The 20,174-nt window shown below is 40.7% G+C and overlaps 1 protein-coding gene across 4 annotated transcripts in view; it reads left to right on the top strand.

Moving 5' to 3' along the window:
* Nucleotides 1-20,174, top strand: part of FMN1 (formin 1) — a 397,658-nt gene that overhangs the window by 161,548 nt on the left and 215,936 nt on the right. For 3 of the 4 annotated variants that reach the window (XM_032481561.1, XM_032481564.1, XM_032481562.1), the window contains one exon: nucleotides 7,895-7,956. The exons of the other annotated variant lie outside the window; for it this stretch is intronic. In XM_032481561.1, the coding sequence (XP_032337452.1) occupies nucleotides 7,895-7,956 (62 nt within the window). The remainder of the gene's footprint in view (nucleotides 1-7,894; nucleotides 7,957-20,174) is intronic. 4 annotated transcript variants of the gene reach the window in all.

The raw sequence follows: 20,174 nt of genomic DNA, 5'->3' as shown, positions 1-20,174 counted from the left end.
GGTTAGTTCAGTGTAGGGCTTATAGAGATGCTAATAAACACATGGATGGAGGAGCTACCAAGCAGACTGGTGGGCTTGCAGAACTGAGATTTTCTCCCATCTTTTTATTTTTTATTTTTTTGGCTATCATCAAACATGGGGTTTCCGGGAATTAAACCCAGGGCCACATGCTTACTAAGCATGCACCCCGCCACTGAGATATACCCCTTAACTACCATCTTTTAATATTGACATTTTTTATATTTCTGCCTGATAAAATTCTGAATGTTCTTGAACAAGGAGAGATGCTGAAAATGATAATTCCTAAAGTTCACAGGATTTCTCCCATCTATTGTCAATTCTTGTATTTTTCTGATACGAGAACTAGTCATTTCTCTTCTGTATGTGTTTAGAACAACATAATAGGTACATTCACACTGATTATTTATGTACCGTCTGGGTGGGCTCATCCTTTTTGAAGAGGCACGATGGACTTGCTACCCCAAATTGGATTCAGATGCCAAGACTGACTATTCTCACACGTATAGCAAGATTTATCCCAAGCATAATGAGACCGCTGGGGACAGCAGGACATGTCTCTCAAACTGGCTGGAAAATGCCTGGAGAGAGGGAGGGTGGGAGAATGGCATGGGGTTTTATGGTGTAGGGCTGAGCCGAGGGTCCCTGCATGTGGGCAGCGGCTTGTGCGATTGAATTTCTTGTGTGTCAAAGGCTTAGTAATCAGAATGCCCAGATGTGAAGCACAGAGAGAAAGGGAAAGGTGAAGCTTAAAAGTTGTCGATAGTCAAGTATCAGAAGAAAGTGAAGTTAGACTCCTCGTTGAAGTTTTCCCACCACACGTGTGATTGTGAAAGCCCACTGATAGGTACGAGGTGCTGTATGGACATTGGATTGTTTGTTGGATGGACCCCGTGGTAGCTGCTGGCTTTAATTACACCCTACTTTATTCTCTTGGCTTCTACTGTTTCCGACGGGTACCAAGGCAGCCGTCCCTTTTTCGACAGTATAGTTACTGCAGAGTGCGTTATTGACAGGCATCTGGTGAGGAAGCGGACGTGAAGAACCAACTGTGCACCCACGCCAGGACGCGTAGTTTGCTTATTAAATATGAGAGCTCAAATTTGGCTTCATTCTTAGGTATTGGAGCACATGGTCTGTGACTTTGCCTGCCATGACCAGCACCATTGTTGTTAAGGTTAGAGATGGCTGGAGAAAGTTTCTGCATTCATTCATGGATGAGTTTGTTGGAAAGTTTCTTAATCTGTCAGTAATTAGCGTGTTTTCCCAAATGTCATCTTTTATGTACCAGCTCCTTAATTTGGGGCATATGTTTATACTGCTTTTACTATTTTAAAATTTATTCTTTAAGCCAATTAGTTTTTTAATTTAGTTTTTGCTTAGATAAAATTAACCTTATCTTAAAGCAGTGTTTCTCAAACTTCAGCGTGCCTCATCACTTGGAGGGCTTGTTCAAGCATCCTCCAAGCTTCTTAACCAGTAGGTCTGGGGTCAACCTAAAGACTAGCATTTCTAAGAAGGTCCAGGTAATGCTGATGCTGCTCGTCCCGGGACTAAACTCTACTCTATAAAAGTGTCTTATCAAAACTGTCTTATAATAGTAAAAATCATGGGTTTTATATGCTAGTTTGGTTTTTTTCTAATGCACATTAAAATCAATATTCAACTGTTAAAATAAACTCCAGCTGTCTATTACCAAACAAATGACCTCACTGGTGTGTGTGCAGAGCCTTGGAAGCACTGAGCATTCTCCAAATTTAATTCAGAGGGAAGCATCCTTTCCTTTTAAAACTGAAGGTGTGTACTCGAACATGTTTCTTAGCAATACGAGGCAGTGGGTGAAGCCAAGGTGAGACACACACAGTTTACAAATTAGAGTTGATGGGCAGGAATAGAAAACAAATGGTTTTCGTTTATTTGGGAAATCAGAAATTCTCTAATCCCCCAGCTGTGTGAATAATCCCGTTCTGCCAGTGTCGTGTGTAGGGTGGGGAGGGGCTCGCATATATGGCATATGTGTGTAAGCGAGAGTATAAATGAAAACCAGATTGAACCACAGACCGGTGACTGCAGGCCTGGAAGTCCCCGTGGAGAAGATGGATGAGTCATAGTCACCTAACTTGATGGTACCATCGTAACTCACACTGTTCGTGTTGACCCTAGACTCATCAAATCTCCCTGTGATTAAATATACCCCATGCCTCTTTCAAAGAGTTACGGAAAAAATTTTTCCAGGTTTACAAGTGGTTCTAGTAATTGGATAAAGCCAACAGCCTTTAATTTCTTAGGAATTTTGAGTTTTGGTTTAATCTGATGCTTCCACAACCATAGGAACAACAGTAACTCACAAATAAAGTGAGCAAACAGAAACTCTGTGGACAAAATAGCACAGGTTCTTTGGGCTTGAATGACATCGTTGGTACTCACCAGCATGCGGTTTTAGGGAAGGTTATTCAACTCGTGCCCCTCAGTCTCCTCATCTGTAGAATGGGCCTTGATACGAGGGGATCTACCTTGTAAGTGTGATGTGAGGACAGTACGAGTTAATCTGTGTAGAGTGCTTAGAACAGTTTCTGAGAAATAGTGCTCAATCCCGTTACCTGTACCCCTGTGTAATTAAGAGAAGCGCACTGAGTCTGTGATAAACTGCAGTGTGGTTACCGCACACCCCCAAGTTAGAAAGATCAACTTTAATTCTGCCCTTGTGAGTTGGAGAACACAACCTTGTCATGGCACCCAGCAGAAAGGACGTCTTGTTGTGAGCTGATCAAAAAGAAAGGTTTGTACAAGAAAAGGGGCCGCTAGTAATTAGACCAAGTACTTGACTAGAAAGAGCTATATTTTTACACAGGGAAGTTCTTAGGTATTTTCCCCCCAAATGTTTCCCCCCCTGCCAGTCACGATCCTTTTTCCTTTTTCTGTCTTTTCGTGTCATGTATTGCTTTCTTAAAAGACATTCTTCAGGATTCTTTTTGGTTATTTGATTATCTGAATCTGCTTGTTAATTTCCACTGGGGCTAATGAGGCTTCAAAGAGGTCTGCCCTTTTTAAGCCCTGATAGTCAAAATCTCTAGTCCTCCTTTTCACACATTCATAGAGTCCCAGAGCTACTGAATATCAGGGTCAAGGTCTCTTTTTAAGAAACAAAAACATCCTTCGTATTGAATGGAGACCTCTCCCTCACCATCATCACCACCATCCGCAAGAGACAGGGATGATTTGCCTTGGTCCACGCCAAGGCATTTGCAAACCCAAAACGTGGAGGGAGGGGACTGCCACTAACAGGACACAATAAAAACCCACCAACCAACCATGATTCATTATTCTGTAACCTTCATATTCTCTTACCATTTTTATGAACCCTTGAAGTGAGCGTTCCATTTGTGAGGGTGTTAACGTCTTCCTTCTGCGTGCTGCATGGAGGTTCTGTTTTGTCATCTTTGTCAGGAATGGGTGTGTGTTTTCTTGCCACCTGTCACCCTGGGACTGTTGGCAGAAATACCTGTTTGAGGAGGAGGAGAATCAAGATTTACTGGGTGTTAGCTTTGCAGTGAGCTTCATCAGGCTGTTAACTAGTCATAACTATGTCTCTCATACCCTTATAGGGACAGTTTACTCAAAATGAACCATTTCAAAATATATTCAACGTGATTGCTATTTAGGATGTAGACATTATTCCCAAGGGGCCTCCGTTGTGCAAGAAGGTTGGTTTGAGCTGCCTTCGCCTACTTTGTAGAGGCTTGGGACTGGTTAAGGTTTGGCTATTGATCATCACATAGGTTAGGACTCACACTTCCTCAATTGTTTTATTCTTATTTGATCCATCTAGAGACTCTCTTATGCCCATATAATTTTTATTTGATATATGAGAAGACTAATGTAACCAGAGCAACCATTTTTTCTTATGTTTTAATGTTAGTTATATATAAAGAAAATGATGTAAAACTCAGAGAGGTTAACAAATGGGCGCCCGTGGGACAGCACCCTGCTCCACTGTGCCCCAACTCAGTTCCTCTTCTCATTGTCCTGATTTTGTGAATATTATTTGCATTTCCTGTAGCCTTTTCTTGGACTAGGGTTATTGGTAAGGAGGTATGAAGGTCTTCAACTTTCTTAGACAGTGTCGAACATTTTCCATAGTGATTGTACCCCTTTGCCCGCCTGCCACAAGCGTATGAGTTTCCACTGCTCCACGTCTTCACCCACAGTCAGCTGTGTCTGACTTGACTCCTGCTTACTAATGAGAATGAGCACCACGGAATACATCTGTTACTTACATGTCCTCTTTTTAGAGTGCCTGTTGACATTTTTGCCTATTTTTCATTGTGTTTTTTTAGGAATTATCCATATATGTGTATATTTATACTAGAGCTTTGATGATTTGTTTCAAGTGTGTTCTCCCACTCTGTGGCTTGTCTTTTCTGTCTCTTTATGGCATATGCTGAAGAAAAAGTTCTTAATTTTAATGTAGCCAAATTTGTTAGTTTTTTTCCTTTGCTTTTTTGAATCTTAAATTCTTTCCCATCCTGAAGTTATAAAAAGTATTATGCTGTTATCTTATAAAATACCTAGTTTTGTTTTTTTATAATTTAGCTCTTTATTGACTTAGATTATTACATGGTATAAAGTTGGGATCCAGTTTCATGTTTTTTTCATATGAATATCCTCTTTTTCCCAACCAGTAGTTACTGAAAAGACCACTCTCACTGTAAAGAGAGCTTTTGTGCTGCTTCTGTCAGATCAGGTGACTGTAAATTTATGCTGTATTTCTGGGCTCTCTGATCTATTAGTCTATTATTCCTCTTTTAGTACCACACCCAACTTGATTAGATTGTGGCAATGAAAAGTCATTCTCACTAGGTGGTAAGACAAGTTGTCTCACCTTTATGTTTTCTTGGAGTTTCCTGGCTCTTAATGGCTTTTTTTGCATGTTCATGCTTAAATATCCACTTTAGAATGAGCATAAGTTCAAACAGACCAAAAATCCTTAGAAATGCTGAATGGGACTGCACTGAATCTCTACACCTGTTTGGAAAAATAAACATCCTTATGATACTGTCTTACCGAAAGCATGGCTAGCTCACATTCTGTCTTTCTTGGTAATACATTTCAGTATAGGGTTTCTCTTGTCTCATATGAGGTCTTAACATGTTTTTGGTGAGGTTCTTTCTAAGTACTTTATGTTTTTAGAGGTACTATGTAAATGTTAAGCCTTCTTTAAAGTGCTTCTGGTATCATAATTTCTGTATACTGATTTTATATCCAGCAACTCTACTAAACTCACATCTTAATTCTAACATTTTATCTGCAGAATCTTTTAGATTTTTCTAAATACACAATCACAGTGAATAGTAGCTTTATTTTCCCCTTTATCTGTGTAAATACATGTGTATGCATGTGTGTTTTCTTTTCTTCCTGCCCTACTGCACCTGCTGGTACCCTTAGGGACACAGTGAATGGAAGTGGTAGGAACAGGCTTTCTTGTGTTTTGCTGAATCTTGTAGGGAAAACATTCAAAAATAAAATATTTGGAATTTTAAAAAATTAGCATACTATAGAGTTAACTTTTTTCTTCTTGGTATAAAAACTGATTCGGAGTTTTAATCTGATATATAGATGTGTGTAACCACCCCCATCCTCAGGATAGAGAACAGTCATATCACCTTCACAGTTCCTCTGCATCCTACCCCCTCATAGTCAGACCTTCCCCCATCTCTAACTTCTGGCCACTGCTGCTCTGATCTGTTCTTCATCCCTGTGGTTTTGCCTCTTCCAGAATGTTACGTAAATGGAATTAAACAATAGTTAGCCTTTTGTGACTGACTTCTGTCACTCTGCATAATGCCTTTGAGACTCATCTCTGTTGATGTATCATTATTCATTCATTATTATTGCTGAGGATTATTGCATTCTATGGATGTACCACAGTTTGTTTACACATTCACCCACTAGGTTATGTATGTTTTCCAGCTCTGCAACTTTTTTGGGGGTAGGGAGAGGGGAGGTGATTAGGTTTATTTTTTAATTTATTCATTTAATGGAGGTACTGGGGATTGAACCCAGGACCTCGTGCCTGTTGAGCACATGCTCTTACCACTGAGCTATACCCTCCCCTCCTCTAGCCCTGCAGCTTTGTCAGCTTCCTTGGACAAGCTGCTTCTCTATGCATCAGTTTCTTTCTCTGTAATGGGGATAATGAGCAAGGGGAAGATGGTATGTGGAAGGTGTGTAGGAGCAAGGTCATGAGAGGCCTTATGGACTGCAGCAGGGAGTTGTGATTTTACTCCAAGTACAGCAGAAAACCAGGGATGAGACATGACCTGGTTCAGGCCTCTAACAAATAATTCAGGCAGCAGTGAGGAGAACGAGTTCTGGGGGACGGTTGTGAGAATGCAGGCAGGTTACTGCAGTGGTCCAGGGAAACGATGCTGGTGGCTTGGACCATCATGGTGGTTGTGAGGATGACAAGCGGTTTGACTGAAGGTAGGGTTTGTTTGTAGAACCCACAGGACTTGCTGCTGGATTCGTAGTTCAGTGGACCACATTTCCTGTCTGAGTAGGAGTGAGGCTGGTCGTAGTTATCAACAGCAACAGTCCTCTCCCGTTTCGACTTTCCCAGAGATTTCCCTCATCCACTGTTGTTTTTGTTTTTGTTTTGTTTTGTTTTCTTTTTTTAAAAACATCTTTATTGTGGTATGATTCCTGTACAGTAAACTACACATATTTCAGATGTATAATTTGCTGAATTTTGATAGATGTAGACACCAATGGAACAACCACCACAGTCAAGATAGCTAACATTTCCATCACTCCCCAAGAGGTGCAAATTTTGAATTCCCAGTTTATCTCTTCCCACTCCCTTTGCCCCCTGGTAACCATAAATTTGTTCTCTGTATCTGTGAGTCTTGAAACCTAAACTTTCATGCCTGATTTCTGGAATCCACCTGAAGAAAGAGCCTGTCTTTTCATACATTTAAAAATGATGTCTAACTAACTTCCTTCTTACTCATACTCACAGCCGCAAACACATTTGTTTGGGGGAAAAAAAGGCAACATCCCACAAAAATGTTTTCTTACAGCACTTTGCTTTGTGGTTCTCTGCAGACTGTAGAGTTCTGTGATCCCTCACTTAGTCATCCTGCTGGAAACGCAGTTGTCCTGGGTGCTTCATGCTTAGCCAGCAGGGTGGTAGTTTTAGTGGCTGGCGGGAGTTCTTGTGTACACTGGGAACTTATTGTTGGAATAAACATTATTAGATTCAGACCAAAATTGGACCAGAAATTTATTTTTGTCCTCCTTTCAACCTCAGTTCACCCTAGATTCTCTTATCCAGATGACAAATGATCTTGACTTTCTGAAGTGATCTAAAGATTAAAATCAGCCCTGGGTGCCTTGCATTCAAATGGAGATTTTTTTTTTTTTTTTTTTTTTTGGAAACAGTTAAAAATAGAGTTCACTGATCTCACATAAAGAAGTTTTCTTTTATTTCCTGTGTGTCTGCTCCTAACACGTCTGTATTTGTTCTCTGTGGGGCCTTAGCTTCCAATTCCTCCTTAAAGACAAACACCTGACCCAGTCTTTATCTGGGACACTCATCATGCTTTTTTTTTTTTTTTTTAACTCTATCGTATCTCCTTAATTTGGGGCTTCTCATAATTCAGGATTTGCTAAATTGGAGGAAATCTCCCTTCTATCCTGAGCTACTTGTTCTATTATTCTCCAGTTTTCACCATCTCTCGTCAGGTGGATGCTAAACCATGGTATTTATTTAACTCAGTTGACTTGTAGGAGGCCCCTGGAATCTTGGAGATACTCAATTGAATCTTGTGCTTCATTTTGTGCTTCTTTGTAATTGACTTCTTTTGTGATCTTACAGAATACCATGCTGCTATTTTACAGCTGAAGAGGGAGCACAAAGAAGAAATCGAAAACCTGCAGGTATATCTCTTTGATTCTGCTGAACTAGTTGTTTAAGACTGATGCTCAGTTTTCTCATGTGCTGAAGTAAATATTCCAGTCGTGTTGGCATATCTGCTTAGACAGCATCTGTACCTTGTACTTGCCCCTGGACCTTGAGTTTATTCTGGGAATGAAAGCCTTGCACTCCATTTTTAATAAAATTCGATTCCTTTTTTTAAAAAAAATACCAGAAAAATGTTTGAGAAAATGATGGTTTTATTTGGAAAGCAGGAAAGAATACAGGGTATTTAGGCTTTACTTTTTATAAGAAGTCTTTGAGAAATTGTTTCCAGTACAAGTTGTTTTGTTTGGCATACTCCCAGTCACGCGTTCATATCTGCCCGTCGCTTAGCACATCCCTGCAGTGTGATGTCGAGCAGCTTAAGGCACTTAGGAAGTAGTCCTAGTAGGAGAAAGAGTTCTGCTGCGCCAGCCATCCCACATCCCCAGGGAGTGCTTGAAAGTTGCCGACTTGATCTCCCTCGTGAAGCCTGGAAAGTCTGAGGGATCATTTCCTTTGTCCCACTAATTGTCATTCCCTTCTGTTTGGTGTTCGCTGGCAGTGCCTGTAACAGGAAGTTTCAGAGTCTTGATTTCAAATAAGTAAATATTGAATCAGGCACTGATTCTACTTGACTGGTGGCTGGGGCTGACCCCATATCTCAGGAGAGCACGTGAGTGAAATCCGAATCAAACGTGGTAGTTGTATTGTGCTAACTCATGACTTGCTAAGTCAGTGAGTTTGTGGATCAAACATTCTTTCCATGAAGTGATAATGTACTTTTAAAAACTTTAAGAAAATAACCGGGGCTGTGTATTGGATTATATATGAAGCCATTGCTGGTAGCAAACAGATCACTAAGTAAGTCGTATGGGAAATGAATTCAGGCCACTCCTATCCAGCTTGTGTTAAGTAGTTTGGAAAAAAGAATGAGTCCATTTCACAAAGAAGCGAAAAAGTGGAAAAGTACCTCTGTCTCCTCGGGGACAAAGGGAGGTGTAGGCCCTTATCTCCTTTGTTGCAAAATGCTCTAGAGAGACCTCACTTTTTGTCTTTGTTCTGGTGTGCAGAAGATTCTCAGCTGTCTCAGAGAAGCCGAAGTGGGGATTAATTTAAGAAGCAGATTGCTTGCTAAAGAGGGTGGCGCAGGAGTGATTCTGTGAGCAGGAGTTTTCTGTCACAGCTCAGCTGGAAGGGTTAACAGCTACCTTCACCGAGGTATAGACCAGCCCTGTGAGCACTTTGACAGCTAAATAATATTCACAGCAACCACAGGCTTAGAATCTTGGGGTTCTTACTTTGTGCTGGACATTTTTCTAGGCATATTACATACATTATTTCATGCATTTTCATGTCCACAAAGTCCTATAATCTCACATCTCTAACTGGGAACAGGTTGAAAAGGGGAAAGAGAGGAGTAAATGGAAGGGAAAAATGTATATTTCGATCATGATCTTCATTTAAAACAAAGGTTAGACCAAGGTGTAACTGGCAATAGTAAAGATTAAAAACGTCTCCAGATTATACCTTAAGTTTTCTTTATCTCTGAAATGATTATGTTCTTTTAATGCTGTTAGTAAGCTAATAAAAAATTTATCCCATATTTATGATTGATACCTAATTGCTGAAACCCTGTGGTCGTGGCATGCTGCTGCCACCAGGGTGGGGCAGTGCACCAGTCTGTATTGTCCGCTGAGGTGGAGAGCTTGTCCCGCAGGCACAGACTGACAGCTCGCAATGGGAAACTGGCAACTTTTATTCCCCATCTGACCTCGAAAAGTGTTTTGTTGGCAGACAGCATTCTAAAGATTGAATTAGGAGTAAATAGTTTAAAATATGGAGAAATTTCTAGCTGCTTCTAAAAAAAATTGGAAACTCTGGCAATAGTGGGCTTATTTACATGTATGACTTTACCCTGCTGAGATTACGTAGCAGATGTCACTTCAACCAGGACACGTGCTCTCCAGGTTGTCACTGTCCCCACTCCATTTCCCCTGCCTGGCTCCTTTATGCCTTAGTTAACCCCTGTTCTCTGGGAGACAGGAAATAATCAGATGGGTTAGCAACACCCACCAGTCAGAACAGACACAGTTCATGAAACAATAACCCAGCTTGGCTATACCTGCGGGCACTCACTGAATGTCATCTCTACCCGTTTTGTTCCTCAAAGTCACATCTCTTGTCACAGGACTGGTGGAAGGTAATGGGTGAGCTGTGATTTCCTTGCTCATTTCTTTGTATGGGTTTCCACTGGCAGCCTTCACTGCCTGTTAGATTTTCTTTCTCCACTTACAGGTCACGGAGAAGTCAGACGTTTCAGAACTTCTTCAAAATGCCTTTCTAGAATAAAAAAGATTTCATGCTTCGAGTACGCAGGGAAAGGGATTCACTCTGTCACCATATACAAGAATGTATATGCGTCAGATTTAGTTTTTTTGAGACCGTTTTCAAAGAGTTGAAAGAAGCGGCATGATTCGACAGAGAACCTAAACTCAGCTTGCTGTTCTGTTTTTGACCACAGATTGTAGGGATGTCATTTAAACTGTTCAGTTCCCCTACCTGCGACATGGAATCCTTACCACCTTGAATGATCTAATTGGAGGCTGAAACTTTTAGCCCAGAATCCCAAGGCTTGTAAGTGGGGAGTCTGGAGTTTCAGTCTCATGCGTGCTCTGTAGTGCACCTCGGGAGAGGGCTGCACTAGATAGAAAGGGCTTGGTCCTGGACCAACTTTTCAAAACGTGCAGCAACTTAGATACATGATCCTCCTATAGTTCAAAAGCAAAATTTTATTAATGACTTAAGTAAATCCAGTTCCAAATTCCATTAATTTATATACCTTCTACTCAGTGAAAGCACTTGGCTGACTTTTCTACTCAGAGCTCCAGTAGGAGAGTGGTGGCCAGTCCAACGTTTTCTGTGACTTTGCTATTTCATGTCATTTATAATGTAACCAGCAAAATGCTTAAATGTTGTCCAGGTGTGCCCTTTATTTGGCAAACTATACCTTGAGAGTATATGATCACTTCATAACATTCATCATCTATTTCATTTCTCAGTTTTGAATAATTCGACACTACTGACGTTTATTTTCTACTTTATTTTTGAAAAAAGTACTGGTTCTCACTTATTTGAGAAATACTTGCCTCTGAACTTGCTCACCGAGTTCATGGATATTGGGTAGGAACATAGTTCAGACCTGCCCTTTTAAGGCACGTGATAAAACTAATTCCCCTACAGTATAAGTAAAAGTTATTTCTTTGGGTTTGCCTAGGAACAAGGTTTAAAAATCACCTTCACAGCTCTTGTATAAAAATCTTTATCTACGTGGTTGATCTTTGTCTTATAGTCAGAGAATCAGGTGTGGTATTATCTGATGCATGATGAGAATATGAAAGAACTCAGGTTTTTGAGTCAGAATTCAGTTCAGCTTCTTGCACTATGATGTTAGGAATCAACTTTTCTGGAGCTTCATTTTCTCAGTTTCAGCATGTGCACAATAACCATCATATTGATGCACAAATAACGAATGTTGATGAGGATGTGGAGAGAAGGGAACCCTCATGCGCTGTTGGTGGGGATGTAAATTGGTGCAACCACTGTGGGAAGCAGTATGGAGGTTTCTCAAGAAATTAAAAATAGAACTACCATGTGACCCAGCCCTTGCACTCCTGGGTATATATCTTAAAAAAAAAAAAAAAGGAAAACACTAATTTGAAAAGATACGTGCACCTCAGTGTTCATAGCAGCATTATTTAGAATCACCAAGATATGGAAGCAACCTAAGTGTCCATCAACAGATGAATGGATAAGAAGAGTGATATTTATAGACAACAGTGTCTGTCTTAGCTTTGTACCTGTTGATGTGTTGGAGAGTCTAGGGTCTGCACCTGTTTATATACAATGGAATATTACTCACCTATAAAAAGAAATGAAATTTGGCCATTTGCAACAGCTTGGATGGACTTGGAGGGTATTATGCTAAGTGAAGTAAGTCAGATAGAAGAAGATAAATACTGTATGATACCACTCATATGTGGAATCTAAAAAATAAGACAAGCTAGTGAATATAATGAAATGAAACAGATTCACAGAGAGAATAAACTAGTGGTTACCAGTGGGGAGAGGGAGGAGGAAGGGGCAAGATAGAGGTAGGGGATTAAGAGATATAAACTACTATGTATAAAATAAATAAGCTACAAGGATATACAGTACATAATAGGGAATATAGCCAATATTTTATAATAGCTATAAATGGAGTACAACTTTTAAAAATTTGTGAATCATTGTGTTATACACCTGACACTTATAAAATATTGCACATCAACTACAGTTCAATTAAAAAAAGATAATTTAAGAAATCATTTTGATGACGGCTCCCTTCTAGGGTTGTTCAATATGATGTATACTGGATTACAAACCCATGCTCAGTAAATACTATTTCTTAGTCCTTTTTCCCTGCACAAGTCTCCTTGGAGTTAAGCAACTTGTGCTTAGAGTGGTCCTCGAGCTTTTGATTGAGGATTTCCTTGGCACCTTGACTTGTAGTCTTTGAGGGTGACTTTTTCATGGTCTTCTAGCTGTTCTTCTGCCTCTGTGCTCTGTATCAGAGGGTCTAATCCAGGCTTTCCAGAAGCTCACACGGTGGAAGAGTGAGCCTCTGAAACACGCTTCTTGAAAAAAAAATATTTCATGGTCAAATAAGTTTGAGCAATATCTTGCCCCCCTGTTAGAGCTTTACCATGAAGAGAGAACAGAGGGGACGGAGGGAAGGATGTGTAGCTTGCTTCTCACGTAATTCTTTTTTCTTCCTAGTAACCAATGTTTCTGAATACTGCTCTCTGTTTTTTATTTTATTTTATTTTTAAAGGTTTTTTTGTTTGTTGGTTGATTTTCTTTTTTGAGGGAGATAATTAGGTTTATTTATTTTTATTTATTTTTTAATGGAGGGACTGGGGACTGAACCCAGGACCCTGTGCATGCTAAACGTGCACTCTTCCACTGAGCTATACCCTCTCCCCTTGAATACTGCTCTCTGTTGATTTATATAATCTTATCTCAATGTATATCCACTTTCTGAGTTTGAGTTATATTCTTTGAGTGGTTTCATTACCCTTTTCATGATACCAGGGTCCTGCTTATTAATCTGATTGTAGGCACCTGGAGGGAGCAATGATTTTTCTTTTTTCTCTGTCTTTGAAAGTACCTAGCAAAGTGCTTGGCACATAGGTGATGCACAAATACTTCTTATACAACAACCTATGATTGAAAAACAGTAGCACCTAAATGTAATTAAGTCCCTACTGTGTGCTGACTTTTGTTCCATGCATTTGATATTATAAAAAGCAAATGTAGAAATATAAGCAAAGTAATAGATTCGTCCCCATTTTACAGATAATTAAACATGAGGCTCTCAGAGACTGTGAATTGTCAGAAGTTCTAGACTAGTAAGTGGCGGAACCTGAGTTTGAATCCACCTAGGTCTGTCTCACTTTGAAGCTGATGCTCTTTCTGTTAATCAATGCAACAGTGTTGGAAAGAACATTGAATCTAGAAACGGAAAGTCTAGATTGTGATCTTACTTTGGGGACAGTGGACAGTGTGAACTTGAGGCAATTTTTTGAACTCAGTTTCCTAATGTATAAAATGAAGGACTAGGCAATATACTAAGAGCACCTTGAATTTTATTATTGGCCTCACCATACTTTTTTTGTTTCTATTTATCTACCGCATTGTCCTTTCAGCCTTAGGGTTATCTAACTCAGAATCTCTAAATCCTTGTTACCTACACCCCTGCCCCCTTTTCCTTTTAGTTTCTTCCAGAGGTTCCCCTTTCTAACCAGGGGGTCTCTTCTCCGTTCTGCTCGCCTCTGTGGGACACTGGGTTCAGGTGTTCAGTAACACTGCACTCCAGCCTTCTTGTCCTTTTCAGGGTGCCTGACTTAGTGGAGGGGCGCAGTTCTTAGAATGGTGAATGCAGCTTCTCTAGGAGGCCCAGTTCTTCTTTCTGATGGGAGGGAAGCACGAGGGATGGGTAGGACTTCTTTGGCTCTCTACTTCTTCAATTTTGAAAGTCGAAAGAAAATGCATGCTCCTTGTCGGACTTTTGAGGAGCTCTGGATAATTTAAGAGTATTATTTTTGACCAGCACTCTCAGCCGTTTGGAAGTAGGTGCCATGGAAATGACACATTGTTTTATCTGTTTTTAATGAATGTCCTCTGGGTTGTGGGTTAGAAGAAAAAGAACTGGCCAACAGTGACATTTCCTTTACGGGAACCTCTTCCACTTACCCCATTCATCACATGTGCAGTCCTTCTCCGAGGGGAAACTTGACTGAGCGATGGCCTCTGGCAGGCCTCTGCTCCTTGTGCAATGCAGACACATTTCTAATATGGTAACTCCCGCTGTGAAGTGATCCAGGGACGGGGGCCAGACTAGAAATTAACTTACATTGCACCTCCTTGCCTCCCAGAGAACCAATGGTATGTTGGCCCCTACTAAGACAAACTTGTAGACTTCCTGACTTTTCTTTCTCCAGCCCACCCAACTGGTCCATTTCTAATAATTGCTGTTGAAACAAAATTGAGTCCAAGCGACACTTGAGCTGATAACTGCTCAGTTTATAAAGACACATACCTCCGGAGTCTTTCCCATCTGTTATGTTCCTTGTTATCAACACAATACATTTAAATCTATTACATTCCTGGAGAATGCTGTGAGGGAAAGGGAGTAATTTGTAGATTGATAAACAAAACTTTCACAAATATGAAATATGATGATTTCATTACACCCTCATGGAATTCCCCTACGTGCTGATATTTCGTTACTGAGATGCCAGAAAAGAAGACAAAACTTAAAATGTTGGGAAACACTTTATTGTTTCATTGTGTATATATAGTACAGAGTTAGGAGTTTGGTAGATTTGTTGGTTTGCTGGTGTTGAGATGCTGCTTAGGCCACTGGCTATCTGGAAGCTCACAGATACACTTGGAATTGAACTTTGATGGAAAACACAAAGCAATTAATTCCCTAGTTGACTTAGCCCAGGCGTCCTTCGTCTCAGCCTTCAAAATGCTGTCTTGCCCCAGAGAACTCCGTTACTGTATCAAGCTGCTTGTGGATAGAGGAATGCTGATTGTAGAATGAAAGGTGTGCGCTTTGCTCACTTGTATCGTTGAGGCTGATGCTGGCTTTGTGTGCCTCCTTCAGGCGCCATCAGCTCCAGAAGTCCCCGCTGAGTCTTTTTTTTTAAATTGAAGTATAGTGAATTTATAATGTTGCATTAGTCTCTGGTGTGCAGCATAGTGATTCAGATACACACACACACACACACACACACACACACACACACACATATATTCTTTTTCATTATAGGTTACTACAAGATATTAAATATCGGTCTCTGTTCCTGCTGAACCTCAAACTCTGAACATGAGTCACTCATGGGGACCAAGATGGTTATTCTTTTTTTTTTTTTAACATTTTTTATTGATTTATAATCATTTTACCATGTTGTGTCAAATTCCAGTGTTCAGCACAATTTTTCAGTTATTCATGGACATATACACACTCATTGTCACATTTTTTTCTCTGTGAGTTATCATAACATTTTGTGTATATTCTTTTTTTCAATAGTTTCTGACTTTAGGCGACAGGCTGATGTTGGAACAAGTGACTTTTTTAAGGTTGGCCTTTGTTTTTTGATTCTCGTTGGGATAGGAGGAAGCAGGGTATGTTAGAGCCTGTGGAGAGGGCGTCCTTGTCTCCAGACTTGCCCTGCCTTGCTCAGTAATGCTGCGTGGAGGGTTCTCTAGTTACAGAGTATGACACTAGGTGGTCTAGGTTTCCTTCTAAAGTTCAGTTAACTTATGTCCTGGGGAGAGCGGGCCTGTGTGTCTGCCTCTACACAGTCCAAAAGCCTTAGAGGGTCCCCTCATCCCACATCACCTGCAGCAGTGCTGGGAAACTAACTGAAATATGGTGAATAGTTGCTGAGTGATCGGACTGGACATGGCTCAGAATTCCTTCACGACTCACCGTATTTCAGAAGAAAGCTGCATTGGAGGTGGCGTCAGGAGTTCCTAAATGTATAAAGCCATCAAACACAGTCCAAAGAAGTTTGTTTGGTCATCATAGTGTCCTTTAATAAGTCATCTTTGAATAAATTTGTCTGAGAACGTATGCTCTCATTTGCCACAAGGCTTCCCTGCATTTCCTGTTGTCTTACATCTGGGGTCCTTCGTGTGTTGATGTTGGTTGCCTGACCCTGTGGACATCCACATGGGCAACCCCTGGTGAGCACTGAGACGACAGGCTGAGTCAGAATGTCCTCATCCATTTTCTCCACGGTTTCATGAGTACCAAGCCAAAGTTCCTGGAGCTTTTAGACCTTTGTGGACTTTCCCATTTCTTTTCCTTTTTCCTTCCTTCCTCCTTCCCTTTCTTTACTCCTTCTGTCCTTCTCAAAAAGGACTATGGATGGAGTAGAGCAGGCAGCAGCATTAGGAGGATGAATGAGAGACAGCTCTTGGTGCAAAAAAAAAAAAAAAAAGAAAATGGTTGGTGTTGTATTACATTTTAAGGGAGGAATGGGGAGAAATTTTGTTTGATTTTCAGAATTTAAATGCTGAGTACCCTTTGCCTTCTGACTGAATTGGAGATGGTTACGACCATAATGATTGAATATGAAATACAGACTGCTGGGCACTGTGCTCAGTGCTTTACATACATAATTTGTAATCAATTTTGGCTCAGAAGTTAAGTGCTCTCCTGAGTTTTCATAGCTGGCTGGTGCGAAGGCGGGGTTTACTAACCAGGTTTCTGTCTCGTTTCTAAGTCTGCTCTGTTTCCACTGTCAACTTGTCAGCTGATTTGGTCCACTTTTTTCTAGTCGAATAGCCTTCTAACTTTTCATTTTCCCTCTCCCCCTCATCCTGTGGCAAAGACCTCTGCAGAGCATCCCTTATTTTTATCCTATACAAGTTCTTTATGTAGTAAAACAAACAAAAAAATGGAGACATCTCTGTGTGTTTAGAAAGAGAAAGATAGCAACAGGGGCCTCCTGTTTCCCGGGCTTCAGAAATGACGAGCTGCTCTCCCTGCTAGAGTGCAGAAGAAAGGATCAGGGAGAGGGTGCCCTCCGCGACTTCCGTTCCCCCAGCTCGTCCTGAGCCCAGTCTGAGGAAGAGCCTCTAGTGTTAGGCCCCATCATCTTGATGTTTGTCTGTATTTATCTTAGAGATCTGCAACCTGAGTCTCAGAGAAATCAACTTCTGAGACCACAAATTAAGTAAGAAAATACGGTGGCAAAACTTCACTGTGTCTTGCCGGCTACTTACTTGGCTGATTTCTGCAGTTTGGACAGAGGAGTTCCTCAGCTCTTCTCAGACCTGATCTTCCCCAGCAGAGCACCAGTGTCACTGGTTCCTTAAGCACAGGGGGCGATGTGGCTATTCCTCTGCTGTCACCAGTTTGTAGGGTGTGCCCACGTGTCGTAAGTGGGACCTGTGCCTCTTCTAACAAGTCCAGCCTCTTGCGGGCTTTGGGATCCAGAGTGTGAATTTATCATGTGTCTGTGTGCACGTGCTTTGACCATCTCCCTGCAATGGATTTTCATGAAGGGATAACAGTAATAATAGATGATATTTATTGAGCATGTTCCAGTCTTTTAATATGAGGATTAAATGAGTTATTACACCAACTCTATGAAAGGGCACTTGTAACCTCTAGACACCGAGCTGCCTATGGTGGTTTTTCTACCTTGAAGGCCCTTGCCTAGAGAGCAGTTGTGACATGACCTTGCCTCTGGGCTGGTTCTTGCCTTTGATCTGTCCTCGGGTGGAATATCGGTCCTTGGGAATGATGGACCTTAGCAGCAGAAAGGGCTGAGGAATGAACCTACGTAATGAAGTCAACTAACCTTTTGTTGGATGAAACGTAACACAACCCTAGGCAGGACAGTCCATAGGAACACAGATGTGCACACTTCTTGGGTTGGGTCCTGTCTCCACTACCAACCAGATGTGTAGTCTTGAACAAACTATCCAAACCTTTCTGAGCTTCTGTTTCTCACCTGGAACTGTAGTTGTGATGATGTTATAACTTGGTTGAAAGGATGCTGATTCAGCTGGTGAGATAGTTAAGTATGGGACTAGAGGGACAGTGGCATGTGGTCCATGACCGATGAATAACTGTTGTATTTATTCTGAGGAGCAGCATGTTTCGTTTAAGTCAGTGGCTGTTGATGTGTATTTTTTGGCAGTAAAGTTCTTTCAAAATAAATCATGTGCCTGAATAAAAGAAAAACATTCTGTGATTAACATCATACCTAATGTTCCAAAGAGCATTGCTTTTAATATTTTTGTGATATAAATGTGATACTGTCATTTCCATGACAGCCTATCAAGGAGAATATTGCTGCTGCCATTATTTTATAAAAGAAACCTCTGAATAGGTGAAAGCACCCCAAGATTTAGGTCCCCCCAGATCTGTGCTGGAAGATGTTATATTTCAAAATTGTTTTTGCTATAAACTTCCTAAAATACAATTATATATATAATTATATATATATAACTATATGTGTATATATATATATATATATATAAAAACTCTGCTTGTTACATTTTTTTAATAACAAATACTAATTGAGCCCCTGTCAAATATGAGATGTGCTAGAGATAGAACATCATTTAATAAGCATACCAGCTGACATTTATTGCAGTATTACTGTATGTCAGACACTCTACTTAGCACATACCCTGGATTATTTTATTTAATCCCCACATGCATTCTGTTCTCAGAGGATTTACTGTTAAAAGGACAGAATTTATACCACAAAGGTTAACTAACAGGCAGCTGAAACTCTCCTAATACGACCCAGAGACTAATGAAGGGGAAGACTGCCTGAGTGTTAGCATCTTTAAATTATCTCCTTTTAATGGCATTTGCCAGATTCAGATCGTAGATTTCAGCTAAGAACTCTCCAGTCTCCGATGTTCTGATTGCCTTAGCTGAGTGGCAGTTTCTCTTACTGTCTCTGGAAGCTGCTGTAGGTGTCTCTGTAATACAGTTCTGCTTATTTTCTTTCACCAGTCCGTATGCAGGGACCCCTCTCTGTTGCAAATAGATATAATACACTTAAAGTATTGAGGAGGATATTGCATAGATATGTGGATGTGTGTGCTTGGTAATCAGTGGATTACAGTTATTTTAGAAGCCATTCCCCAGTCTCACCACTGGAGGTCAGCTTGACCCTTTTTCTCTTAAAGCTCCAAGTGAATTGGTTTTCTGTTGATGACTGGAGGAGCTTTCCGGTTTAGAGCTTTCCATTAGACACATGAAAATAAAATCGCTCTTCGTTGATTTCACAGCATGCACAAATGTGTATGCATAGTCCTATACTCATAGGCATAATGCTTAGTGTATTACAAAGCAATATGTGATGTGTTTATTGCCATTAATACACATGCACATTCTATATGACAAAAGACAAAGAGGCACCCAAAACAATGTCTTATGACATTGATCATCTGTGTTTCCTCTAAGAATGGAGCCATCAAAAGGAAATTAGAGGTCTCTCTGTCATTCGTTCATTCACTATATACTGTGTGGCTGCTGGGTATCAGGTGCTGTGCTAGATGCTGGAGGGAACAGAGCAGACGTGATCCCTTGTGGTCCTGTCAGAATCGGGTATTGATAAAATAATCAATTAGCATGATGAGTGCTGTGAAGAAGAACACAGTACGAGGTGCTGTGACAGGCTATAATTTGGATTTGAGGGGCCAGGGGAGGATACTTTGAGGAAGTGATATTAACTAGAGACCTGAAGGATGAAGAGGAGCATGGTTGGTTTGAAGGACTGTGGTGAGGCCAGTGCAACCAGAGGACAGTGAGTGACAAATAGGAGGGAGTCTGGGGATGAAGCTCTGGAGTTGTACTTTTCAAACTTTTTAAACTGCATCCTGGAATAAGAAATGCATTTTACATCAAAACCCACCTTGCATGTTTATGCATGTGTGTGTGTGTGAAATAAGAGTTCTGTTAAGCAGGAATTATTTCATGAGATGTTTTCTGCTGTATTCAACTCTCTTATTAAAAAAAATGCTGTTGATAAAGCATAAATTGATTTGTTACCCTACTAATGGATCATGGCCCACAGTGTGGAAAACACTGCTGTGGAGGAGGGCAAGGGGCCAG

This window comes from Camelus ferus, chromosome 6 (genome assembly GCF_009834535.1).
Source record: "Camelus ferus isolate YT-003-E chromosome 6, BCGSAC_Cfer_1.0, whole genome shotgun sequence".
Lineage (NCBI taxonomy): Eukaryota > Metazoa > Chordata > Mammalia > Artiodactyla > Camelidae > Camelus > Camelus ferus.
The sequence above is the reverse complement of the archived record's forward strand: the minus strand, read 5'-3'. Positions and strand labels throughout refer to the sequence as shown.